This window comes from Osmia bicornis, chromosome 13 (genome assembly GCF_907164935.1).
Source record: "Osmia bicornis bicornis chromosome 13, iOsmBic2.1, whole genome shotgun sequence".
NCBI classification, from domain to species: domain Eukaryota; kingdom Metazoa; phylum Arthropoda; class Insecta; order Hymenoptera; family Megachilidae; genus Osmia; species Osmia bicornis.
Genome location: NC_060228.1, coordinates 9230709 through 9256944, shown reverse-complemented (window position 1 = coordinate 9256944; position 26236 = coordinate 9230709). Strand labels below are relative to the sequence as shown.

General features: G+C 28.2%; 10 protein-coding genes across 13 annotated transcripts; 3 read left to right on the top strand and 7 right to left on the bottom strand.

Moving 5' to 3' along the window:
- Nucleotides 1-1212: 1212 nt before the first annotated feature.
- LOC114873606 lies at nucleotides 1213-4216 on the bottom strand. Its single transcript, XM_029182107.2, is given in 9 exon segments — nucleotides 1213-1738; nucleotides 1820-2003; nucleotides 2075-2257; nucleotides 2320-2362; nucleotides 2364-2440; nucleotides 2443-2536; nucleotides 2652-2824; nucleotides 3117-3292; nucleotides 3441-4216. Coding segments are annotated over 9 exon segments (1236 nt in total). The 5' UTR covers nucleotides 3503-4216; the 3' UTR covers nucleotides 1213-1494.
- Nucleotides 4217-6591: 2375 nt separating this feature from the next.
- LOC114873607 (cysteine-rich hydrophobic domain-containing protein 2) lies at nucleotides 6592-8807 on the bottom strand. The gene is given in 7 exon segments (XM_046288464.1): nucleotides 6592-6657; nucleotides 6954-6973; nucleotides 6976-7036; nucleotides 7038-7067; nucleotides 7150-7359; nucleotides 7648-7794; nucleotides 8682-8807. Coding segments are annotated over 7 exon segments (660 nt in total).
- On the bottom strand, nucleotides 8362-11006 carry LOC114873573 (condensin complex subunit 2-like). The gene is given in 3 exon segments (XM_029182019.2): nucleotides 8362-9221; nucleotides 9224-10570; nucleotides 10860-11006. Coding segments are annotated over 2 exon segments (1323 nt in total). The 5' UTR covers nucleotides 10283-10570; nucleotides 10860-11006; the 3' UTR covers nucleotides 8362-8957.
- A 149-nt stretch (nucleotides 11007-11155) lies between these two features.
- On the top strand, nucleotides 11156-13461 carry LOC114873574 (ubiquitin carboxyl-terminal hydrolase 46). Its single transcript, XM_029182021.2, has 8 exons — nucleotides 11156-11416; nucleotides 11729-11809; nucleotides 11920-12136; nucleotides 12210-12290; nucleotides 12374-12666; nucleotides 12735-12872; nucleotides 12954-13097; nucleotides 13182-13461. Exons 1-8 carry the CDS (start codon nucleotides 11414-11416, stop codon nucleotides 13287-13289), a joined length of 1065 nt encoding a protein of 354 aa, XP_029037854.1. The 5' UTR covers nucleotides 11156-11413; the 3' UTR covers nucleotides 13290-13461.
- A 159-nt stretch (nucleotides 13462-13620) lies between these two features.
- Nucleotides 13621-14496, bottom strand: LOC114873575 (60S ribosomal protein L21). Of its 2 annotated transcripts, none has more exons than XM_029182023.1 (2): nucleotides 14407-14496; nucleotides 13621-14141 (listed from the first exon to the last, which is right to left on the bottom strand). In XM_029182023.1, exon 2 carries the CDS (start codon nucleotides 14125-14127, stop codon nucleotides 13648-13650), a length of 480 nt encoding a protein of 159 aa, XP_029037856.1. In that variant the 5' UTR covers nucleotides 14128-14141; nucleotides 14407-14496; the 3' UTR covers nucleotides 13621-13647. The 2 variants fall into 2 exon arrangements, with proteins under 2 accessions (XP_029037856.1, XP_029037857.1); XM_029182024.2 differs by lacking the exon at nucleotides 14407-14496 and adding an exon at nucleotides 14312-14400.
- A 112-nt stretch (nucleotides 14497-14608) lies between these two features.
- LOC114873593 (proteasome subunit alpha type-1-like) lies at nucleotides 14609-16947 on the top strand. 2 transcript variants are annotated; one of them, XM_029182072.2, is made up of 6 exons: nucleotides 14609-14721; nucleotides 14994-15244; nucleotides 15325-15484; nucleotides 15558-15767; nucleotides 15864-16074; nucleotides 16858-16947. In XM_029182072.2, exons 1-5 carry the CDS (start codon nucleotides 14719-14721, stop codon nucleotides 16071-16073), a joined length of 834 nt encoding a protein of 277 aa, XP_029037905.1. In that variant the 5' UTR covers nucleotides 14609-14718; the 3' UTR covers nucleotide 16074; nucleotides 16858-16947. The 2 variants fall into 2 exon arrangements, with proteins under 2 accessions (XP_029037905.1, XP_029037904.1); XM_029182071.2 differs by lacking the exon at nucleotides 16858-16947 and having other exon boundaries at nucleotides 15864-16138.
- LOC114873592 (lipoyl synthase, mitochondrial) lies at nucleotides 16206-18464 on the bottom strand. Its single transcript, XM_029182070.2, has 6 exons — nucleotides 18226-18464; nucleotides 17850-18155; nucleotides 17460-17616; nucleotides 17341-17398; nucleotides 17098-17253; nucleotides 16206-17024 (listed from the first exon to the last, which is right to left on the bottom strand). Exons 1-6 carry the CDS (start codon nucleotides 18301-18303, stop codon nucleotides 16667-16669), a joined length of 1113 nt encoding a protein of 370 aa, XP_029037903.1. The 5' UTR covers nucleotides 18304-18464; the 3' UTR covers nucleotides 16206-16666.
- Nucleotides 18465-18814: 350 nt separating this feature from the next.
- LOC114873570 (sterol regulatory element-binding protein 1) lies at nucleotides 18815-23624 on the top strand. 2 transcript variants are annotated; one of them, XM_029182017.2, is made up of 9 exons: nucleotides 18815-18897; nucleotides 18986-19091; nucleotides 19438-20028; nucleotides 20103-20334; nucleotides 20420-20814; nucleotides 20878-21810; nucleotides 21900-22207; nucleotides 22571-22726; nucleotides 22797-23624. In XM_029182017.2, the coding sequence occupies exons 2-9, from the start codon at nucleotides 18992-18994 to the stop codon at nucleotides 23148-23150; spliced, it is 3069 nt and encodes a 1022-aa protein (XP_029037850.1). In that variant the 5' UTR covers nucleotides 18815-18897; nucleotides 18986-18991; the 3' UTR covers nucleotides 23151-23624. The 2 variants fall into 2 exon arrangements, with proteins under 2 accessions (XP_029037850.1, XP_029037849.1); XM_029182016.2 differs by having other exon boundaries at nucleotides 18850-19091.
- Nucleotides 23625-23642: 18 nt separating this feature from the next.
- On the bottom strand, nucleotides 23643-24701 carry LOC114873572 (nuclear receptor 2C2-associated protein). Its single transcript, XM_029182018.2, has 3 exons — nucleotides 24272-24701; nucleotides 24063-24153; nucleotides 23643-23931 (listed from the first exon to the last, which is right to left on the bottom strand). Exons 1-3 carry the CDS (start codon nucleotides 24307-24309, stop codon nucleotides 23653-23655), a joined length of 408 nt encoding a protein of 135 aa, XP_029037851.1. The 5' UTR covers nucleotides 24310-24701; the 3' UTR covers nucleotides 23643-23652.
- Nucleotides 24702-24782: 81 nt separating this feature from the next.
- On the bottom strand, nucleotides 24783-26205 carry LOC114873694 (ER membrane protein complex subunit 8/9 homolog). Its single transcript, XM_029182292.2, has 5 exons — nucleotides 25933-26205; nucleotides 25727-25803; nucleotides 25560-25629; nucleotides 25222-25316; nucleotides 24783-24975 (listed from the first exon to the last, which is right to left on the bottom strand). The coding sequence occupies exons 1-5, from the start codon at nucleotides 26140-26142 to the stop codon at nucleotides 24804-24806; spliced, it is 624 nt and encodes a 207-aa protein (XP_029038125.1). The 5' UTR covers nucleotides 26143-26205; the 3' UTR covers nucleotides 24783-24803.
- Nucleotides 26206-26236: the final 31 nt, after the last annotated feature.

The window sequence follows — 26236 nt, the reverse complement described above, 5'->3', positions numbered from 1 at the left end:
ATTACATTAAATGCATGAAGAATATACACGTACAAAGGGATCAACATAGAAATTTGCATGGTATTTACAATAGCTTGATAATAAAAGTGTTTCATAAACAATCTCTATGATTTTTAAATAATGCTATTTGTCTTTGCATTGCAGACAAATATTTTTCTATGTAGTGTATTATCAAATTTAAAAACAATATTCTCTATAGATTTTTATTTACTATACACAATAATAAATGCTAGAAACATAATAAATTGATATACTTGTTCAAGAAATAATCATTTAAATACATTTTGTACTTTGCTACGTACGTATAAGTAACATAAAACAAACAATTATATATTTTTCTACATGTATATAAAATGTTTCATACTTTCAGCAATTAATATAAAATTACAGTTAAATACGTAATGCTTCAATTTTTATAATATGTACATTGTAATATCATACTTTAAAATGTATAACAACAAACAGAAATCTTTGAGTGATTGCAATTACGTATTACAGCTAAAAATAACAAGAGTTCTATATCTAACAAATGGGTATATTTCATATTTATTACATATTAAACTGTATTTCGTTATATTCAAAATCTATCCTAATCAGTTACCAATGTAAAAACGATGATATAAGTAGTAAGTATGTGGTATATGGATACGCAATTTTGGAAATATATCATTTTAATATTCCGGATACTTAAGTTTTCATATACATTAATGTAAATACTTAATTACATGTTTACAAATTTAATTTGTGCATAACTTGTGAATTATTTAAAATATTTCTTAAAGATACGTATGTATGAAAGTGTATGTATGCGTGTATATAAATAGGTACTTTTCAATTGTACTATGTACTAGATTGTTATAAAATTAGCGAAAATGACAAAAAATTTCAATTGCAGTATTAATAACAATTTAATTAATTCTACGATTTATATTGGAATCAGATGGAATTCGATTTCAAAATTAATAAATTAAAAACTGAAATTTTTTAATTATTCTTTAAGATGCATTGTTAATTAATTTTATAATATGCGTAAAATGATTTATTTAATGCGATAACATTAAGGATGTCATGATTGTATAAATTTTAAATTCTTCCTTAGTTTGCAAAAACAAGTAATGATAATAATTTATATGTAGAATAAAAATGTGTGCATATGGAAAAAGTATTTTATTATCTTTAATGCTAACAGTCTTTAAAAAAAAAAAAAACTAATACTAATTGTAAGTATTCGTAACATGATATTATACGCAGAAATACTATCAGCAATTGTTTGCTCGTTAAGCGTGATAGCTCTTGTCATAAATAATTGATGACTGTACTGATTTTAAATGTGTAGAATATTTGTAATTAAATATACATTTGTTAATGTATTCGGAATATACTGAAAATACAGTAGTGCTGTATTAAACGTCCAAGAATGGGATTGTTATCCGGAGAGCAGATGCCGGTTAAATTTATTTACTTTAAATTTTAGATATTTAACACTGATGTGGATTATTCCACAATATCAGTTCCAAGAATTGGTGGAGATAGCGATGGACTGTTAACCGGACGAAATCCTGGACCATTAGCGAGACACCATTGTATTACGTCTTTGTAACGACTTAGTGTCTGTATCACAGCTTTTTTAAATTTTTCACCTGTTAAGTAGTATAAAAAGAAATTAACTGCAAAATTCCAGTGGTATACGTGAAAACATAAGCCGCGACACCATTTCAACAACATTTTCTCTTTCAACCTGAAAGAGTCGAATATTATAAATAAATAAATATAAGTATATACATATTTTTTTTTTATTACTATTGTTTTTTAATCGTACCAATGTACATATTCTGCTTTTTCCTTTGTTTCAGTAGCAGGAAATTTAATCAGGATAATATCCCAATAGAGTTCCAAAGTTTCAACTATGCCAAGGGGTAACAGTAATATTAAATAAACGGTTGACACAACAAGTAATGTTCTGGAAGTATGATGTGTTCTATTTGTTTTATGTCTGAAATTTTCTAAGAAATGATACTATTCAATTTATTTATGATTCCTTAATTACAGAATTCTAGTTAGACGATTTACTTACGAGTTAACTGACAATGAATTTTCTCAGTTTTCTTCATGTGTAAGATAAGTAAAATATTTCCAATAAATATGAAAAGTAATGGCAACCATGTTGATAAAGCAATGTAGAAATACATAGCACTACCCCATGGTTTTATTTTCTTTTGACATGGAATAAATTCGAAAACACTATCCGTTTCGTATCCTGTACATTAAGTAATTTATTTTAATAATTAACATAGTCAAATTTGAAAATATAATATTTACCTCCTGAGTATAACTTTGTTAATGATATGATAAAACTGACGGAATATTAAAATTGTAATAGTTATTATTTCAGAGCAATTACTACAACAACTACGTATTCCAAAAGGAAACATAATAGCGAAACTCGTCTCCAGGTGAGAGCCACAACCAACCAAGTAGATGTAAATTGGAAGAATTCCATACTAACAGAATTTAAACTACACAGGAACCTATTATTCTAAACAAAAACAAAAAAACAAAAAACAAAGAAGAAGAAGAAGAAGAAAAAACAAGGTAAATCTCAATTACTTTATAAATGATAAATTCAACAAATTATTTAAGCAATCACTTACCATGAAAAGATTATTAACAAACGTAAAGTTTGATTTAGCAAGACCTACAGCATAATTAAAAACTAGCGCTCCGTTATCAGATAACGCAAGCGCTTTTAAATAAAGAGATAAATTCGATTCGCAAAGTATAGGAGTACTTAGCATCCCAAAAGAAATTGTATTTAATATTACACCTGTATAAATAATAATTGAGAATAACGTATTAAATGAAATGCAATACAATAGACTCTCGATTAAGAAGAGGAAAAGACCCGAATTTAAAAAAAAAATGCCGGCATTACGCGATTACGATTTCTGAGACTTTCGAGGGCCCTCTTAATTAATCGACTATAGATTCAGTATTTAAAAAATATTCTAAGTAAAATACGATCAAATAAAACTATTTTAAAAATTCGAATTTTTTATTACTCCAGTTAATTGACAGTCTACTGTATTATAATGATAAAAGTGCTTTGTTGTTCTTACCAAGAATTATAATAAACGGCGTTATATAGCCAAGTAGAAAACGTACAAATTTAACAAATGGTTGTAACGATAACCAGTAAAAACGAACTTCACAAGGCCATATAATTTCCAAGTCTGGTTGCGTGAAGTTGTAAATAAAATCCAAAGTTTTCAGTGGTAATGGACATGTTAAATTTCTTCGAACAAAAACGCAACAGACGTTTTATATTTATAATTTTTAATTAAATAAATAAAAACACATGGTTTTTAGAACATTAAACAGATTTACTTATGAAATATAAAACTTTCGTAATGGATATTTATTATCTTAAACGTTCTTCTCACCTGAGTTCGTCTTTTAACGAAGTTTGGGTAGATTCAATTGTTTGTAATAGTACATTTAACATCAATATAAACAATTGTATGTTTATATAATTTAATAAATTATTTTTACACACATTATGTAAGTGTATTTAAAAAGAAAAAGCATATAAGTATTTTGCTTGAATTTAAGATCTCTTCCTCTGTCAAACACCTTTTCACTATGATGACTATAATGATGTCTTCTCATTAAGAACAGCAAAGGCACCTGTTGTCAATTATCATAACATAGAATTATTCTCAGCAAATATCATCTTAATACAGATAACAGCTTATAGGCTTGTATGTGATTAGAAGCAGACCTGCATTTTGTGTACACTTAAGTTGAAATTTGTACGCGCCTTTCCAAACGTTTCTTTAATAGATATGTATTTACGTTTATTTTCGTAAAACATGTTTCTCTTCGTAGAAAAAAAAGATTATATCCATAATTATAAAATAATTATAAAATAATTATGGATATACAGTATCTAATGTACAATTGAAGGTTGCAATTAAAGCACAATATTTTTAGCTGAAAGAATGTTTAAACTATTAATCATATTGGATAGGAATATTGTCAATAAAAATATAGTTTACAATATATTTTCAACATTAGATATATATGTACATATACAATTAACACAAATTCACAAGTGAAAGGCACACATTGAAAACATGCTAGCCTAATTTTTATTTTGGCAAAATTATTAAATATTCTTCTTTTCTTGTGCTGTGCTAAAATATATCAATTTAATTTGTAATTATATAAGTGACTCGTTTCTTTAAATTCATTTATCAGAATTTTTACACTTTTATTACATTTTGATGAAACATATCACAACATATAATATACATTTCTGGGGACAGTAATTTTTCATTAATTTGTTCTACCTATCAAAAATATATCCCTCTTGTTGCATAAATTTTGTACCTCGCGCTATTTTTTCTTTCCTATCAATTCTCTCTATCATAATTTCAATATAATAATAGATTTGTCAGTTTTTTAAAGAAATAATTTATTTTCTAATAATAACATTTATTTATTGAAATAGTTCTAAATTCGTCAGATTCAATGCATTCCTCGAAATAATTTTATTAATTCTCTAATCTCAAAAATTCTAAATTTGTTATAATTCTTAATTAATTATACAATATGATATTTGTGTAGGTATTAAATATACATTTCTTAACATATGTATTTACAGTCGCACTCATAAAAATGGGCAATATAATTTCACTACGAAATTAATTATATGTAATTCTAATTTTAATTTTAAATGCAATTACAAGTAGTGAAGTTTACAGATTCAGATCATTCAATTAATAAATGTAGATTCTATTTTTATTTCTTCTTCATTAAACCGCTACTTTTAAATAGTTGCATCTACACATTTACAAATATCAGAAAGTACTTGCATTGTATTTAAATTAATAATTCACTACACTCGAAAAGGAATAAATATTGATTATTACAAAGATATATTATTAATATTAAGATGTAGCACACAAGCATATTGACCTTTATTGATTCGCACATTCTACACAAACAGTTAAATCTTTTCATATTTATGGTTCATTGCACAGTACATCTCAAATAAAGTAAAATAGAATATTAATACAATTTTTTTTATAATAATACTTGAAATACATGTTTGTGGTATTTCATAAATCAGTTGATTTATAAACATTTACTTGGCACATCAAAAATGATATTTTATTATTACAATATATACATATACATATATGTATATATCATGGCTATTCTTGAAAACTTTGCAAATTAAGTAGCGTACCATTATGAAATAAAAATATGATCACCTTATAGAGAACTCAAACCATATACAGTCTTAAAGCTTGTACAATATGCACACATAAATTGAAAAACTAATCTTATATTCTCAATCACAGCCACTGAATAATAAACAAAATATTTATAATACTTTTCCAATTAATGTGTTTTATAAATTTGTTACAGTATCAAAGTTCAATAAGAATGATCTGAAGTTTCTGTCAATCAACGTATCACATTTCAGAAAACAATTTTTTCCAGAGAAGTATCTCGTGCAGAACCATATAACTTATCATAAAATATTCATGATTATTGTATCGATTATTTTTTTCCATTTTTAAAAAACTATCACTTTCTAAAAATTGCTATCAGTAATCAAAAATTAATTTATCCCCTACTGTGTCTTAAATATCGTTTAAAACCATTTACATTTGTTTATATACTTAATTGTCCTAAATTATGTAAAATTTATGTCAGAAAGTAAAATGCATATATGCATATACATATATGTGTCATATTTTCTAATATCACCTTGGTAAGAAATCAACCTTTAGACAAAATAAGTTTCTATATTGTATACATAAATATATACATACAAATGAGTATCTGTAGATTTTGTATTATGATTATATATAAGGACTTCATGATAATTATTTTTTGTCTTTGTGTCACAAATACAGGAATGCCTTAAAAGTTAACCATGATCAACTTTCAAGGGAATTAGTCATTTCAGGTATATGTTTAATTCCTGTTGTCTGCGTACGAGAAACAGCTTTCAAGTAACAGCACTGAATGATCATTTCATGAAGCCAGTTCTAAGAATTGTTAGGAACAATAATGGTCAACTTTCAAGGCATTGCTGTACTCAAATGCATTCGTTGTACTGTGTCAGATTAATTTCTTACCTGAAAACCTAATATCTAGTCAAAATGTAGGTTTTGAAAGTTATAAGAGAACAAACAAGTTATTTAAAATAATTGTTTTAATGACTAGTGAATGAGATATTGATTTTTTTGCAGCTTTCTGTAGAACATTTGTTAATATTTTTCTGTTTTCAATTAAATAATAAACTTGAAAAAAGTAAAATTTCTTTTAATAGAAAATAAATACATAAACTTTTCGCACTTCTATATCTGATCAAGTATATTTTAATAAACAAAACTAATTTGTCATAGTTAATTAAGATACTTATTTCATTATTATACAATGCAATCCTACATATAATATTTACAAAAATAAGCATCCCACCAGTGCCTCTTCTAGTAATGCTTCACTTTTTTTATTTCAAATTAAACCAGAAGCATTGGCTTTTCATATTTTAGACTTGTTACTACATACGTAAAGTCAAAAGTCCAGATCTTTAGTCAGGTTTATATATGGGTATTTTTGGGATAATTCAATTAAAAGTACCTGTAACATAAATAGTGAAAATAAGATATGTCACTTATACTAAACCAAAGGTATAAAAAATATAGATAAAAATAGCATAAAAAGTGATGTAACTAAAGTATAACTTATTTATATAAGTAAGGTTTCAGCTATTTACATAATCAAAAAGATCACTTCTTTTTCTCAAAGAAATAATTTGTAAGAAAAAAATATTTTTATTAAATTTTTATAAGTAAACAAATTATAATGAAGATTTCATGTTCAGAATTAACGTTAACACGTTGATTGCACAGTAATTTATGGTTATATTTACTTACATATTCCATCATGGATGAGTATCACATCTTTGTTTCGCTAATCTCCACTGTAACCAGTTGTGATACAGCCTACTGTTTTCCCATTTCTAATAACTTGTTTAACGAATGTTGTGTCTATCAAAGTATTTTAATATTTTTTAATACAGTACATGTTACTATAAATAAGGATGTTTAAATAAATTAAATGTGTATTTACCCTTTTACTCAAACAAATAACAGGCCAAAGAGAACATCCTAATGTACAACAGCACAAACAACAACCACAAAATAACCATTTAACATTAACTGGTAATGTTTTTTTCAGTACACTATTTATTCTCATGACAGTCGCTTTAAAACTCTTCCGGAGCAACACGCGACACCAGGCCATCGGAAATTCTGATTCAAAGCGATTACTAAGCCCAATCTAAACAAATAATAATCAAATTATACAAAAATAAATTCTTTTCGACAATTATTAATTTTAACAGACGGACTTCGAAAAGGAGGAGGTTACTCAATTCGATCAGTATGTATTTTTTTTCTTATACAATTTTACGTTTTCTAAAATATATATTTTTTTAATTAATGGATAAATCGTCGATAATGTGAGGTCTGTATCTATAAAAATATGTATTTAATAGCTTTTGTTTCTTTGTTCTTAAAACAGATTTTAATTAATGTAGAGAAAAATTTAAACAGTAACAGAAATTACGCACACAGTCATGTTGCCAGCTCCACGAATAACTATAGGATCGGTACCATTTGTTACGTAGTGTTCTTCAAAGTTTTGTTCATTTTCTTCCTCTTCTTCGTAAATTGCATCAAAATCTGCCAGTATGAAATATTCACGGTTCCCGCTCTACGAGCACACAATTACATATATCGTCGCAAAAGAACAACGTCTATTCTACTAGAAAATACCAAGTTTTTTCTTTTTTACATTTAAGACGAAAGTATGTTCATAGGTTGATTCAAATATCATACGTTACATTTTCGCGGCCCTAAATTATAGGCCAAATACGTAAACTTTTGCTTGAAAGTTATTCGTGATAAACATCAATCACAACATAACACAACGACGCGCCTGCAGATGCTCACAGCTCATCAATTTTTCATATAATGCGATTTCAGGATCGCCAACATTGCAATTTACATATGTAGTAAGTAATTTTTATGGCTCCCTGAAATATATATACTTCTAGAACTCTGAACGCGCCCAATATAAATGGCAAATTTATTAAATTCTAACATTTACTCATCCAATTTATTGTTTCAATGTAGTTTATATAAATCATTTAATCATATTTTAAAATTTATTTTTAAAATTAATGATGGATCACTAGCAGTAACGCTATTGAAATCTAAATTACTGAATTTCTTTGAATCAGTTTACAAAATGTATGAAAAGTTATAAAATAATGGAGAGTCATTAAAAAATGTACTTAATTTATTGTGTATTAAAATAACATTACATGAATATAAAATAAAACAGAATTTTCAATATGTATTTATCTGTTGTAAATAAAATATATATTTTTTTTTACATTTAAATATTTTGTGTACAAGAACTTTGTAGATTTATACATGTATTTAGTCTTGTTCTATAATGAGTTCTTTTAAGTCCGAACTAGAAGTTATTTTTAACGTTTTTTCATTTGCTAAATGCAATAAAGATACAAAAGAAATTGGAAAACTTAATGCTTCAATATTAGTTCTGGTTAATAAATTTGGCACAATTTTATATACCTCACTAAAATATTTGCTCTCTTGCATTTTGTCAGTGAGTTCTTCTTCTTCTTCCTCTGTTTCTTTTACAGTCTCATATCTTTTACTCCTTAAACACGTCCAAATAGATTTCTTTAATTGTTTCATATCAATCTTTTTTGCACGTGTACAATAGGCAATACATGCCTTATTTGTTAATTTTGGTATGGCAACTAGATTTTCTCCAGTAAAAGGCACTTGTGTTCCTGTCAGATTCCCATTTTCAGTTACAAATTTCTATTCTCTTGATATTCATCATTATTCACGAGGAGAACGAGCCATTGATACATCATTCTCATTTCCATGATGATAATTATCTACATCATCGGATAAGCAAGTAGCATTTATTTCTGGACATTTAACAGTCAATGGATGAAGATACAATTTATTAGCTCGTGCGATATCATAATGTTTATCCGGAGGTAATGTCAATATTTCTTCGTTCCATTCTGTTTTAACGGCGTTAACGATCATTTTGTTTGATTTACTTGGTAAAAATTTCGCTTTTATACTTTGAAAGTTTCATCACCATAATTTAATTCCATTTCTTTTCTTTTCTTTATTGGTGCTTGCTGGCATGTTTCAATTACATTGCTGTTAGATGATATTTTTTTGAAATTAGTAAGTTTCCAATGCGATGGACCTGCCCAATGTATGTTTAAATTGCTGTGGACGAACGAATATTCTGATGTTTTTGATGATGATACTGCATTGCTTAAAACATTACAAAAATCTACAATATTTTCTACTGGTTTTGATGCTATAGCACACATATTTACATTTTCTTCTGTGCACTCTTCGGTATTAAAATAATTTCCACTACTAGAATCACGTTCATCGTCAGATGGTACACCAGCATCAAGATCAAATTCAAATCTACTTTCATTACTTTCTTCTAGGTGAACTGTTTCTAGTTCTTCATCTGCATTCCAACTATGAAAGTTAAAATAATGTATAGGATAACAAATTTCCATTTGCGATAAGTCTGTTATTTTTGGAATAGTGCATGCTAAATTTTTATCTCCTATCTCTTTACATTCTATTCTATCTACCAAAATATCATTATATGGATGTAGATAAAATCTAGAATTTGCATGGTTTGGTAACGATACTTGATATAATACATTTGTGGTTTGTGAATCTGCTTCCATAATTGCTAAAGAAGGCTTTTCAGTTTTCGTATCAGTTCTTAAGGCTTCCACAGTACTAAATGGTTTATGTTTCTTTTTCATCTTTTTTCTCTTCTCCAAGTTTTCTGCTTGATTATTTGTGACTTCCTCCTGACAGTCCATTTCTAATGCATTATTATGACTTTTATCATCCCTTTCTTGTCTCTCCAATCCACCAACCAATTTAAGTATGTCCATATGTACTCCATCAACACGAAATCCATAGATTTTAGTGCTTACATCTAAAGATGTACTAGCTACTTGTAAATTAGACATATTGGCATCTTGTTTCTTAATCATGTATGCCATAAAATCAATCATCTCTAAGCTAAATGCATTTTTTGGATTAATTTTATTCTCTGTACCAAGTTTTATGCACTGAGATATACGCTCTGCCATTTGAGAAGCTGGCATGTGTACTAAAAAACTAAGTCCTAAGGAACGTCTGCCGCTTGTGGCACTTGATACAGAGGGAGAAGAATTTATATTTTTACGACGAGCCAAACGTTCTGCTTCGTCGTCATTTTCTAATAAAGTGAAATCACCACTTGATTTTCGTGAAAGAACAGATTTTCGTCGTAATGGTGACGAAGTAAATGAAATGAATTCACATTAGATTCTGACATATTTAACATATTCTTACAAACTGCCACTTTTTAAACTTTAAATTTGATACTGTGTCCGACTTCCTTATTTATATTCCTAAAAAAGATATATTACAAATTTTTAGTAGAAATATAGATCAAAATTTAAAATAATGCCGGGTGGTAGTTATATACATGCACAGAATGTTGACATCGTTTAAAATTTGAAAAATGATTAAATTAGAAATAATAACCCTATAAATGAACGTAAAAATATGATTAGAATAATTAGAAGTGATATTTTTTCGAACTTTAAAACTTCGTGTCGTAATTAATTTGTCAAATGTTTAAAATATATAATAATTTATAAAAGAAAATAACGAAATACAAACATTTATGAATGTTACCTGTAATAATTCATACTAATAAATGCAGAATTAGTGGTGCCTCGCTAAAGGTACACACATGTACCTGCATATATTTGTTAATTATATTTGAATTGTTTTGAATGATATGGGGGCAAGAAAATAATCAGGAATACTGGAAACCATAGACTATTTATACAGATAAATTACATCACAGGAGCTGAACCGAATAAATTTTCATGTAGAGACATCTTTCGTTGGAAAACCATTCCAGAAATCGATATCAACGCCCCTTTCTTATGCTTTTGAGGACGCAAGATTGCTTCTGGTTATTTTGCGAAAACTAAATTAGTACTGCAATATCTTTCAAAGCGAATGTTAATGAACACGTTAAATGACACAAGTGAACGATATCTGGTAGTGATTACTCTTATAAAATAGTTATTTTCATTTTCGTTGATAGAATTGTTAACAATTATGCAATTGTACTAGTTTAACCAATAAATCTGTAAGTTAGAATACCATGGAGGTTTTATTGTTATCAAAATCCATGCTGTTTGTTTGTCAGTGGTCAGTAATAATTATTAAATCATAAAATGGTAAGACTAAACAAATTTTATAGTTAACAAAAATTTGTTTTTGTTTTGTTGTTTTATAATGTCAACATTAATGTTGTGAATCTTTTTTAACCATAGCCTGTGTTTAAATCTAGTTATCATGATTTAAAAAAAATATTGTATCATGATAAGAGATAACATGTAGTTATAAAAGCAATGAAATATATTTTCAAAATGAAATCCTGCACATAAGAAATTTTTTCAATGTTTATTTTGTATTATTTGTACCATTATTATGATCTGTACCATTATTTTATCATAAAAATTGTTAATATGTACTTATTATTATTTTAGGGTGCAAATATATCACAGCTAGAAAGAGATATTGGTTCTGATCAATTTCCTCCTAACGAACATTATTTTGGATTAGTTAATGTAAGTATTAGATACATATAAAATAAATTGAATGATATACATGTGTTGAACAAAAGATTCAATTTTACTGTGTTAATAATAATAAGTTTAATATTTATATATCATTACAGTTTGGAAATACTTGTTATAGTAATTCTGTATTACAAGCTTTATACTTCTGTCGTCCATTTAGAGAAAAAGTTTTAGAGTATAAAGCTAGAAACAAACGAACAAAGGAAACATTATTAACATGTTTAGCAGACTTGTTTTACAGTATTGCAACTCAGAAAAAGAAAGTTGGATCTATAGCTCCAAAGAAGTTTATTGCCAGATTAAGAAAAGAAAAAGGTTAGTAAAAATATATTTGTTTTATTATTGCACAATTTTTTATAATCATACATATTGAATTTGTTACATATAGAGGAATTTGATAATTATATGCAACAAGATGCGCATGAATTCTTAAATTTCTTGATAAATCATATAAATGAAATAATTCTAGGTATGTAAATTTACACAGATACATATACACATACATATGTGCATGATATATTTTAGAAATTATTTCTATGTTGTACATTTTAGCTGAGAGAAGTCAGAGTAAACCAGCTGGTGGAAAATGTGGTGCAGGTGATGCTGGTTCACCACCTGAACCTACTTGGGTTCATGAAATATTTCAAGGAATTTTGACATCAGAAACGCGCTGCCTTAATTGTGAGACTGTATCTAGCAAAGATGAGGATTTCTTTGATTTACAAGTTGATGTAGATCAAAATACTTCTATCACACACTGCCTCAGATGTTTCTCAAATACTGAGACTCTTTGTAGCGACAACAAATTCAAATGCGATCATTGTAGCAGTTATCAAGAGGCTCAGGTATTAATTAAAAAAATTTAAGAAATACTGATTTTAAAAGGAATTAATATATTTCTTCTTTTTTGTAGAAACGAATGAGGGTTAAAAAATTGCCGATGATACTGGCATTACATCTGAAAAGATTCAAATATGTAGAACAATATAATCGTCACATTAAAGTTTCTCACAGGGTAGTTTTTCCTTTGGAACTTCGTCTGTTTAATACTGTATGTAATTTGAAATGTTTTATTACATATTACTTTTTATTACAATTCGTATATAAAGTACTTCTTATAATTTATTTATAGAGTGATGACGCGGTAAATCCAGACCGATTATATGATTTGGTCGCAGTTGTGATACATTGCGGAAGCGGGCCTAATCGAGGACATTACATTTCCATAGTGAAAAGTCATGGATTTTGGTTACTCTTTGATGATGATATGGTCGATGTAAGCTTCTAATAATCCACATTATTAGAAGTACTTACTTATTGTTAGATATTTATATGTATGTGCATTTAATCTTCATTGCAGAAAATTGATGCATCTACGATAGAGGACTTTTACGGACTTACATCGGATATACAAAAAAGTTCCGAAACTGGTTACATTTTATTTTATCAATCAATAGATTGTAGTTAGAATTAAATATAATTATATGACAATTAAACAGATCCTATAGTAATTTCATACTTGATCGAAATACCATATAGCGTATAAGATTAGAAATATTATGTTATATTATTTATAAATTATGTATAGATTCAATCATATTTTGTCTGTAAAATATAAATATAGTCATTAGCTTCATGAATTATTCGTTAATGCAATGCCTTCGTGAAAATCGCCTTTTATTAAGAAAAATTATTTGTATTAACTTTGTTGTAAAGCTAGTCTAAAAAGTTTTAATTTTAATTTTAAATCAATGCAATTAAAGAATTTAAAATATAGGATATATATAAAAATAACACTATGTTTTTAAAGACATTTTTATTCAAATTTAAGCAATAAATTCATAAGGAATAGGAGCAAGTGAAATAGGATTTTCACGTCCAGATACAATGTGTGCACCCCTGGGTTCAGCTGGTTGCCTTTTTAGTTGGACTCTGATATTCTTTTCCTTTGCTTCCTTTCTGAGCCTTTCATTTTCCTTTACTCGTTTCAAAAAATCTTCTCTGCATTTAGAATGAGTAAGATGTTCAATACGAACATTGATTCTTTTAGCAATGATGCGTCCACGGACTCTTTTATTGACAATGACACCAAGAGCATGTGAAGTCACATTAAATACACGTCCAGTTTTTCCATGATAAACTTTATAAGGCATTCCTTTTTGGACAGCTCCATTACCTTTAATGTCAACAATATCGCCAACTTTGTATACTTTCATATACGTGGACAATGGAATTGTTCCATGTTTGCGGAATTTTCGAGAGAACAAGTCTCTTGTTCCTCTACGATATCCCTTCGAATTCGTCATAGTGATTGTTTAACCTGTAAAATATGTAATAAGATTAAATTTAAACAAATGAAAACAGTAAAAAACAAAATTATTAAAATAAAATTGTGCACATATGCAGATATGAACACGTGCATTGATTAACGAAAATAATTTTAGACAAACATAGTTGTTTTGGTTGGTTAGAATCATAAATTACAAATACCTTATATGATATATATAAATTTTAAATGTATAAATTAAAGAATAGAGTTAATATTACACAGATATTTCATAAATTCTTTATAAATATATACGTACAAGATCAATCACGATCACTGAAGGCCTTGAAAAAGAAAAAACAAGACCATCAACTCAACTGTTACGACGCAAAATTCGATTATAATCGATATGTATGTACATAGTAACTTGTTTCGATATTTAGTTTGATATTTTGATCACTAGATTGCACTACTATAGCACAGCCGACGCCGACTCTAATAGTTAAAGATGTTGCCTCTCTATAGTTTATTAAATCACTTGTTAAACTGCATGACAGTTGTTTTCTGAAAGTTCATGTTTGAAAATTATTAATTTAGACGTTTACGTTATTCATCAATCAAATATTTAATAATGGTATTTATTGCTCATGTTTTGAAAATACATAAAAATAATATCAAATTTTGTCCATTATAATCGTAAGACTTGCAAAATTACTTTAATTACAGGAAAAGGGTTATACTTCTGATCTTATAATTAGGAATTTCTTAATTATTTTTTGTATAAAATTATATATGTATGTTTTACATTATTATGTTCTAATATTTCGTCTTCTAATTCAATTATTAGATTTATTATTAATATGATGTGTTAAGTAATAACGAAAATCAATTTCATGAAATTTTCAGTTCCGCAATCAATACGACAGTGATGTCACAGTTTGGAGTCCGCAAGGACGTTTACATCAAGTGGAATATGCGATGGAAGCTGTTAAATTAGGATCAGCCACTGTAGGACTTAAGAACAAAACTCATGCTGTTTTAATCGCACTCAAAAGAGCTTCATCCGAGCTTTCAGCGCATCAGAAAAAAATGTTCCCCATTGATAAACACATGGGAATTTCTATTTCTGGTTTAACTGCTGATGCTAGAATGTTAAGGTACATTGCAGGAGGTTTTCATTCATTGTTACTGACAAAAGTTAAATTATTTTTAAAATTTTGTTTTAATTTATATTTAGTCGATATATGCGAACTGAATGTTTAAACTATAAGTATTCCCATGATGATGTATTACCTGTAAGTCGTTTACTTGCATCATTGGGAAATAAGTTGCAAACATGTACTCAGAGATACGATAGAAGGCCATATGGTGTGGGTTTACTTATTGCTGGTTATGATGTAAGTTATAAAATGATCAATTGCTGTTTATTTAGCGTTAAATTATTATTAAAGTGTTATTATTGTTCTAAAGGATCAAGGACCACATATTTATCAGACGTGTCCTTCATCAAATTATTTTGATTGCAAAGCAATGGCTATCGGTGCACGTTCTCAAAGTGCCCGCACATATTTAGAGAAACATCTTAATGAACTTCTTTCGTGTGATCTTGACGAACTTATAAAACATGGTCTTCGTGCATTAAGAGATACTTTACCTAATGAAGTTGATTTATCCATTAAGGTGAAAGAATTTATTTTTCTTGTAGATATTTTAATTTATAATACCTATATAGTTTTGAATAATGTATTAGTTATTATATATGTACTGTTATTACAGAACGTCTCTATTGCGGTAGTTGGAAAAGGTACAGATTTTACAATATTTGATGAGGATGCGATATCCGTTTATTTATCTCAAATTGAAGATGATAAACGTGGAAGACCTACCGAACCAGATGTAGACCAAGATTCTAGACCTCCACAACCTCCACCTGCTGACGAAGGTCCACAAGATCCACAACCTGCAGTTGCAATGGAAACAGATTAATGTAATATATTTTATAACGTGTTGTATGTGTACATACAAAATGAATGTGCATTTTGTGCTTAAAATTTGTATTTCTATTATAATTATCATAATCAACTTAGGAATTAAGGATTTTTGAGACACGAAAATTGGTTAAAGAATTTAAACACATTCCCGTTTATTTACAGTTACAATTATATGCATAATTTACATTTTTACTATCATATATATACAACTATTGGCGTAATTAAGACCTTTTTCTAGGGTGGACTGGAATTTTGGATTTTTAAAACATTAAATTCTTAGAATTCTAGAATAGTAAAAGAGTTAGTTTACGGGGAAGGGGGGGGGGTGGGCACCCTGGCTCCTACATATTTAGTTACGCCAATGTATATAAGTGATTTTCATGAAACTGCTATTTCACATACATAACTACGATACTTTTTTGTTTTACATGGAGATAATTTTTCAACTAAGTGGCAGCAATCAACGCGTTAATAACAACACATTTCTATGCATAAATTTACAATAATTTATACTAAAAAATATATATATATATAAACAATCATTTTCATGATAGTCACAACAAAATAATATTTTCATAAATATATTTACTATTTCTCGATCTTATTACTTCTTTGCTTTTTTAATATATTTGTTAAGAAGAATTCGCCAGCTCTATAGGAAGAACGCACTAATGGGCCGCTAGCAGTGTATAAAAATCCTAATTCATTTCCTAATTGTTCCCATTTTTTAAATTTTTCAGGTGTGACATATTCAATAACTTTTAAATGTCTTTTTGTAGGTTGCATATATTGTCCAAGCGTTAAAGCATCTACACCTACATCTCTCAAATCTTTCATGGTCTGTTCAACTTCTTCATCAGTCTCACTCAATCCCAACATTATCGATGATTTCGTAATTAAATCTGGATTAAATTTTTTAGCTGTCTTTAAGACATTTATTGACTGCCTAAAATAGTATATGAATATGTAAGTTTTTTATGTTTATTAAACAGATAAAGAATCAAGTAAAGATTTGTTACCTATATTGAGCTCGTCTATCTCTAACAAATGGAGTTAATCGTTCAACAGTTTCAATATTATGGGCTAACACATCAAGATTAGAATTAACAATTGTTGCAATACAATTTTCATCACCTCTAAAATCTGGTATCAAGCATTCTACTAAAATACTGCTCCTACAAAAATGTATGTCAAGTTTAATTAATATTAGATTATAATAACAGGAACAGTATAACAATGGAAAATTAAAATAATTTACATACCTTTGTTTAATTTCTTTAACTGTTTCTGCAATATGATTAGCTCCACCATCACTCAGATCTATTAAAATATATAATTTTAATTTACTATTATAACTTAAAATATAAAAGCATTTACTAACCATCTCTGTCCACAGATGTAAGTACAACATAATCCAAACCCCAATCTGTTATCGCAGTTGCTGTATTTATTGGTTCTTCTGGATCTAATGGTAATGGTGTACGTGATGTTTTAACAGAACAGAAACGACAACCACGGGTACATGTGTCTCCCATTAACTATATTAAATTTTTTTCCACTATTATGTTTTCGTAATATTATTAATTAACCTTTTTGAATAAAATTGAACTGTTATTCAACAGGAGTGCAGCAACCGAGTAAATTTTGGTAAAAATTAAATTTTACTTTATACAATTATTAAATAGTAACAAAAAAATATGTTTTAAAATTTCGAATGACAATTTTATATTTGATACAAAGTAACATAATGTATTGCTATGGTACTACAAACCATAATAGTAGCAGTTGCTGTCCCATGCTTATCGCCTCCCCAGCATTCTCCAATGTTGGGACACCGTGCCTCCTCGCATACAGTACTTAATCGTAATTGTCTTAATTGTGATTTTAATTTACTGTAATTTTTACCCACAGGTATCTGTGTTTTAAGCCATGGTGGTAATCTTAAACGAGATTTATCTCCTTTTTCTAATTTTAATTTTCCATCATATTCTTTGAAGTCGCCAGTAATAAAATCTTTAAAATCAGGTCCATTCTCTAATCTTTGGGAAAACGTTTTTTCTTTGACGCATTGTAAGTGCTTTAACAAATAGCAAATATGTATAAATAATGAATAAAAAATGTCTGGGTTAATGTTGAATGCAACTTACCGCGGAATGAAAATTGCAAACGGTCAATATTTTTATTTGATTTGACTTACGAAAAACTTGGAACATGATTATTTGCATGTGAGCATCAACATTCAAATAACCTATAAAAATCCAATAAAAAAAGTAACTTTATGACATAAAGTAATATTAATTACGCTTATGGACTGTAAGCAAATGATCATTCTTATTACATATATAGTTACAATTTATAATCTTCTGTAACTATATTATATACATATATATATCGCATGTGCGTTATAAATACATAATTATGATTTAATATATATATATATATATATAATATACTATAGTCTCCGGCATGAAAGATATAAATTAAGCAATTACATCAATGTTTGTGCCTTATTTATTTGACATTTTTAATCTTTTTATTTTAATAATTTAAAATTAAATTACATAATTACAAAGAAAATTTACATTGTAATTGTTTTTTCTTAAGTACAAGATTTCAAAATTTAAGAATAAAATAAATAGCTCAAAAAATTATTTGCAAAATGTTTCATGAAAATGTTCATAATATTTGTCTTCATTAGAATGCATCCACACTTTGCAATAAATTTTGTTAGTTTAGTAACACAAACTGACGTAATATCATCCGATCTTCAGAAGTTCTGTGATTGGATGCTGTAAAGGTCGGGTGATCGTTCGTAATTTGTGAGTTATTACGTTTGACATATAAGCGTGTCATTTTGTTTTAATCATTGTATTTATTTAATGAAAATAAATATTTAATATACAATAGCCCACAATGACAGATCCTGGAAGATGGTCATCGACACAGGATAATGATTTTTCTAGTTTTCAGTCAAACGATAGCTTCAATTTAAATGAAGTAACTGGTATCGATGGTATGTTGCATGTAGTATTTATCAAATTAGATTGTATTATTATATTTCAAATACAGTATAGTAAAATATCAAACCTTCTCTTATCCTTAAAATACAATTTACACTATTCATAATCTATTTCCTTTTAATTCTTATAAAAATGATACATTGTATTTATTATTTGTGTTTATGTATTAAAAAATCGTATTTAAGTAAAAACATAAAGGATAATAGTATAATGTTCAACTATGAAATGCTATGAATTATATAAGAATTAATATAACTTTTAAGTCATGTAAGTCATATAATAATATTAGTTCATGTGTATCTTAAATTTCTTTTAGAATATTTTATATTTTATTTACAGATCTCCTCACAAATTGTGAAAGTGAATTATTAAAAAATGAAAACCTGTTTAGTGATGATGCATTACTTTCGCAATTGGATGATCCCCTAGCAATGGATGCAGAGGATTTAGATTTTTTAAACTTCAGTGGCAGCGAAGAATTAAAAGATTTTAAAGAATTTCAAGATTTTAAAGATCCTAATATTATTAAATCTGTACCAAATGGAAATGTAATGATAACTCCAGTGGTAACAGAAAATACGCAACAGATTCCTTGTATGTCATCACAGCAACAAAAGCAACAACAGCAACCACAACTCCAAGATATAGCATCTATGAAAAATAGAGCACAAAGAATATCTGTTACACAAACACCTACGGTATTTAGTTCACAGTATGCTATTCCACAAAATGTGAACTTTAGTGTTCAGTCATCACCAGTTGTAACAATAGCACCAGTGACACAACAAAGACAGTTACTTTTACCAGCTAAACTTATCAAGTCAGAATCAGTTGTTTATTCTAGAGGCTCACAAGCTGTTACTTCAGCTTCTGTACCACATCAAATACATACTTTAGTAAATACTGCTAATGGAACTGTTTTAACCACTGGTAAGAATTCTATCGGTTGAATTATTTATTATGTGCCAAAAATGTTGATTACTTAAACATTTTTAATTACTTAGGTATTCCTGTTGTATTAGATACTGATAAAGTACAGATTAATCGTTTGAATACAGCTACTCATGTAGGTGTACCAAAAGTGAAAGAAGTAAAACGCAGTGCTCATAATGCTATAGAACGACGTTATAGAACATCAATCAATGATAAAATCATTGAATTGAAAAATATCATTGTTGGAGTGGATGCTAAGTTAAATAAATCAGCGATTTTAAGAAAGACTATTGATTATATTAGGTACATTCTGTTAACAAATTTAATTAATTTTTTTTTCAGGTATATCGTAAAATAGTAAAAATATTTATTAGTTTGAAAATTACAGATTTCTTCAGAATTCTAATGCAAAATTAAAATCAGAAAACATGTCATTAAAAATGGCTGCGCAAAGACAAAATCTGCGCGATTTATTAGTATGTGGTGAACTTACACCACCTCGATCAGATTCAAGTGAACCATCCTTATCTCCGGCACCAGCGCCATTATCACCACCTTCTCCATCATCGATCAAAGATGATCCAGATGTACTACAAAACATTCACTCTACGTCTGTCCTTACAAATCAAGGCATGAGAGATCATACCAGACTTACACTTTGTGGATTTATGCTCCTTCTGTTAGCATTCAATCCTTTGGGTTTTCTCATAAATAATGTTGGAAGATTCAACTCTGATTTTGCAAATACAAAACTGGACGGTCGCACGATACTGAATTATCAAGGTACAATATTATAATACAAACATATGTTAAATGTAATAATAAACAATACTAATTCTTTTTCAGATCAATCAGAAGTTGAAAATCCAATTTGGAGCAATGTGTTTTTATGGTTAACAAATGCTATACTTTTGATCGGTGGACTTTACAGATTACTGCTTTACGGCGATCCGATATTAACTTCTGATAGTAAATTGTTCCTTGAACTTCATCGATGGAGGCGTCAAGCGGAATTTAATATATCAAAAAATGAATATAGCCAAGCAAATCGCGATTTGCATCAGTGCTTACAATATTTAGGTCGGCCGTATCCATCGTCACGTGCAGAAGCTTGGCTAGCAATTATGTGGCAGATCATAAGACAGCTTCTTCATAAGTTATGGATTGGGAAATGGATATTACACACTCATAAATGGTTTTCCGAAAAAACTACACGACAGCAAGCTGAGATATCAGCTATGGAAATAGCCATCATTTACCAACATATGCTTTGTTTACGTTTATCAGAAGGTTCTAAAAATGGAACATTATATCTTGCTTTTTCTGCAGTAAATTATGCAGAAGCCACTGGTGAATCTATGCCAAAATCATTATTGGCAGAAATATACATCAATGTTGCATTATGTTTCAAACAATCACCTTTACCATTTATTCATAAATATTACCTGGGAAAAGCGCGCGCGTTACTTTCATCGTGCGCAATTCCAGCAAAATTCAAGTGGATTATGAGCGATGACGGTGCTAAATTTTTAGCATTCCAGAAATGGCAATATGGAGAACAATCAGATAATGAATTTACATCTCAAAGTAGTAAAGCTGATCCTTTGTCGTATGCATCACGTGCGTATAGAGATTACTTAATTGGATATTGTTTACGGATTTTAACTGGTACTGCAGGAGATACTCATTTATCCTCGATATTGGAGTATGGACAAACTATCATGTCCTCTGCTGGAGTAGATGCTGGTTTTTTATGTACTAACAAAGTTACAGCTACCCGTAAGTTAAAAAACAAATAAATTTTACGCAATAAATTTATTACAAGCATTTCATTTCATTTTTCTGTTTTATTATATGTAAAATTCTAGACTGCGAAGATGAAATTGGATTATGGTGGGGAGCAGTAATGTATGTAGCAGCATGTTGGAGATTAAAAGAAGATGATTCACAGGCATGGAGTATTGTTGAAAGTAAATTTCCTTACGAAAAAAATTATCAACTCTGTAATAATAACAGCAATACTAGTCCATTGCCGTACATTGTTTTAAACGCTTTGCAAGCAGCAAAAGCAACTACCAAAACAGCTTCGATGCGTTTTATTGATCAAGCAGGAATATTACTTGAGCAGAGTCTAGTTTATTATCATTGCAAGCAACAATCATTGCAAAATGTTTTGGTAAGATATCGAAATATTGTAATTGTAATTTACAGATACACTATTTGAAAATTTAAAGTTTTTAACAAAATTCAGAGCAACAAATCAAGTTAGAACTATGTAATTTTTTAGTTTTTCTATGTATTTATGTGAATTGCTTACCTGTTACAAGTGTGCATTGTAGTTGCATTGCATGAAATATAACTGTGCAATACTTCTACAGTGCAACTCCTGTGGCAGGTGTCAGCGCCATAGAGTAATATATATGTATATATGTCTACATACGCACATGTATACATATATATATATAATTAAAATGTTTAAATCTTTAATATATTTAAATTTTATCTCGATGATGTATTTATCATTATACGTTATTTCCAGCTTACTCAATTGTGGATTTGTGATTGGTTACTTGAGATGCGAACTACATTTTGGCAAGAATTAGATGGCGATTTGGATAAATCAAATATAAATATATCACTTGGAGGTTTTCAACGTGATTTAGCTTGTCTGAGACAATTGTGTCAGCACATTCCAGTAAGTTTGAATATTTAAAATATTATTTATTTTCCATATTAACATTTATTAATTATCGCGTACTTCTTAGTCAACGATGGCGAGAGTATTTCTTTACGAAGCGACAGCACGTATAATGGCAGGAGCGACACCAGTAAAAACTCAAATATTATTAGACCGTAGTTTGCATCATAGGAATTCGCGTTCTTCAATTATCTGTGGAAAAGATCGTTCTCAGGATCAGTACAGTGGAGAAAGAGAACATGCAGTAGCTTTGTGCTTAGCATGTCGACATTTGCCTGCGTTGTTGTTGGCTTCGCCTGGAGAGCGTGCTGGTATGCTTGCAGAAGCTGCTAAAACTCTTGAAAGAGTAGGTGACAGAAAAAGACTTCAAGAATGTTATAAATTAATGCGACAACTAGGTCCAGCTATTTCTGCTAACTGATGCATCAAATAAAAAGGTATTCTCTTATTCATATAATATTGCGTACTACATGAAATCATTGTATATAAGTTTCAGTGCAGACGTGTTCTTTTTTTTTTTTAATATTTTTGTAATTTACTATTTATTACTTATTATGTAGATAGTTTGTAATTTAAAGAATGCATATATTTTTATTGTGTACATCATGTATCTAGATATAATATAAATTATATATATATATACTGGCCCGCTCGTGGCGGGCGAAATCTTAGCTATTGTAACGGGGGGCACTCGTGTTTCCACGTACAGTATATGTATAGATATATATTGTTCAAATACATTTTAAAGTAAATGAGTAATTCATTATAACGTTTAGAGGACTATTAAGGCCTCTTAAAGTTGAAAGTCATAAATAAAGTTTTTAATATAGTAATTTCGGTTAGTATAATAGTGAATTATTATTGTGTGTAAAAAATAAAACAATAATTTTATTTACTTCATTGTCAAAATAATAACATATATCTTATAAATACAAAGCTAATTTATATATGATTATTCTACCAAAGAAATCAGTACTTTCATTAAACACAAATTTAAACGATTTTGCTTTTGCAGATTTCTTTAAATAAAATTTCTGTAATGTATTTTTATCTTCTGGATAAAATGATTCAAAAAATTCTGTATTTTTATCACCAATGTCTAGATGACAATTTTTGCCAACAAATCCTCCTTGAAATTCAATTTCAAATGAATTTACTTCACATTCTTGTTCAAAATTAATAATTATCCACTGTGGTGTTCCCTAAAATATATATTTCAATAGCATATAAATTCTGGAATTCATTGAAATATTTATTACTTATTATTAGGATATTTAAAACTTTATTAGTTTAAAGTAAATTTTGAAATATTAAAATAAATATATTTTCTTACTGCATCAGAGTTCCAACATGTATCAGGAGAATTGTCAAACATATAATTTCTTCCATATAACCGATTATTCTTATTTAAAACTGAACTGACGCTGCATAAACAAATTTATTTTGCTATTAAATAAAATTTTGTGCAATACATTTTTATTGATATTAAACATTAAAACTTTACTAAAATTAAAATATATATCTAATATTTTAATAGCTTACCGGCATTCAAATTTATGCTGTGTTAATAAACAAGTCATAATGAAATAAAAATTATTTTACAATTTCCATGTATTCTAACCTGGAATATTCAACACTACATATATTTTAATTCACGGGCTAGAAATAGAAATACGTATGCATTTACTGTCCACCAATCACAAGAAGCTCGTGAGAATAAGGTAATCTGATTGGTCAAAGTATCACATCTACTAATTAGGTTCGTGTAAAACTATGGGGGTCAATCGATGAGTGCGTAATATACACTCTTGCTCCTGTATGTACCGTGTCACGAGACTTCTTGTAATAATAAGAGACATAAATTCCTTTAATGTTGATCGGTGCCTCATTCCTTTAAATTGGTTGTATAGACAAGCAGGAAATTTAAATTAACTGGATTTAATATTTTTATTTCATGTCACTACTCCCAAATCAATTTTTATTTATAAGTTTATTTACATTAAATATTTCTAAATGCATTTAAAAAGCTTTGTTATAATTTATTCACAAAAAATGATGTTTCAATTAAATGTCTTTATTTGTATTTTTCCACAATTTCATCTATAATCTTGTTAATCTTGCAGTTTTGCCAATTAAGAGAAATATCATCAAGATGATTATCAAAATCTATAAGATTTTTATAATGTTCTGCTTTTAGTAAAGAATATAGTGCATCTGTATACATTACTCCTTTATCATAATATACACTACAACATAAAAGTATTTTATTAAACATCAAAATTTAAATATTTAAATTAGAACTGCCTAATTTCTTGCTCATAAGCAATACTCCCCTCCTGGGTTACTCTCATTATGGGTTTTCTTTCTGTCTTCTGCTATTACCAGCTAAATAAGCTATTAGAGTCCATCAGTAAAAGTAACTCAGGACAAAGTATCATTTGGGAGCAAAAAATTATGCAGCATTAGTTTAAATAAATAGCTAAATGAATTACTCTGTTATATCTTTTAGTTTCCATTTGCCATCTATATACTGTGACACTCTTAATGGATTTGAATTCATACTGAGTGTTACTTCCTTGTTATCCACCTGATAAAAGAAAAAGATAATGAACATGTATAATCAGCTGTATTAAAATTATAATTATTAAGGATACAATCAGGTAATGTTCAAATATAATTTTCTAAACTGATTTTTTCCATTATTAATATAATACTGATGCTATTCAACATTTCCAATTTCCTTTCTTTTGTTACTTATTTGATTATTCAAAATTTAAAATACAAGTCATCATGACCATTATGGCATTCAATGTATTAACAAAACACTTACTGCAACAAGTAAAGCATTGCCATTGTTTTCTGCTATTTTGTCTGCTATTTTATGAGCAGGTTTATCTGTACTAAAGTGAAAGAAACAGTATTAAGAAAACAAATTAAATTATTATTATTATAAACTTTTAAAAGAGTTATGTGAAATGTTTCATAAAAATAAATTACCTTAAATCATTTATGTTTTCATTTGCAAAGTAATAACCTGCAAGTATTAAACCTTTGCTACCAGCATATTGATCAACCTGAAAGTATTTTTATTTTCGTTTTTACAAATAAATGTAATTCCTTTTTAATAAACTTTTTAATTTATTTGAAGTTTGAACGATTATACTAATAATTTCTTAATTGTACTAGAGTATTCAAATATTTACCATAGTCAACGCGATTTCCGCCATAGGTGAGACATGAAGGCAGATATGAAACAATGGAATTGCGTCTTCAATACGTAATTCACCGGATTTTCCATCGGTTTTATTATTTTGTTTGGCTAACAATAAGCCATTTATTGCACAATGAGGATATTTAGCTGCATGCAAAATAATCTTACAATATGCACGACTAGAGAATGAGATGTCTGCCATTTTGACGCAGGTGTAAATATATTTGTAAAAAGAATACAGTTATGTATATATGTATTACTGACATTACAATCGTTGAACTAATAAGTTACATATA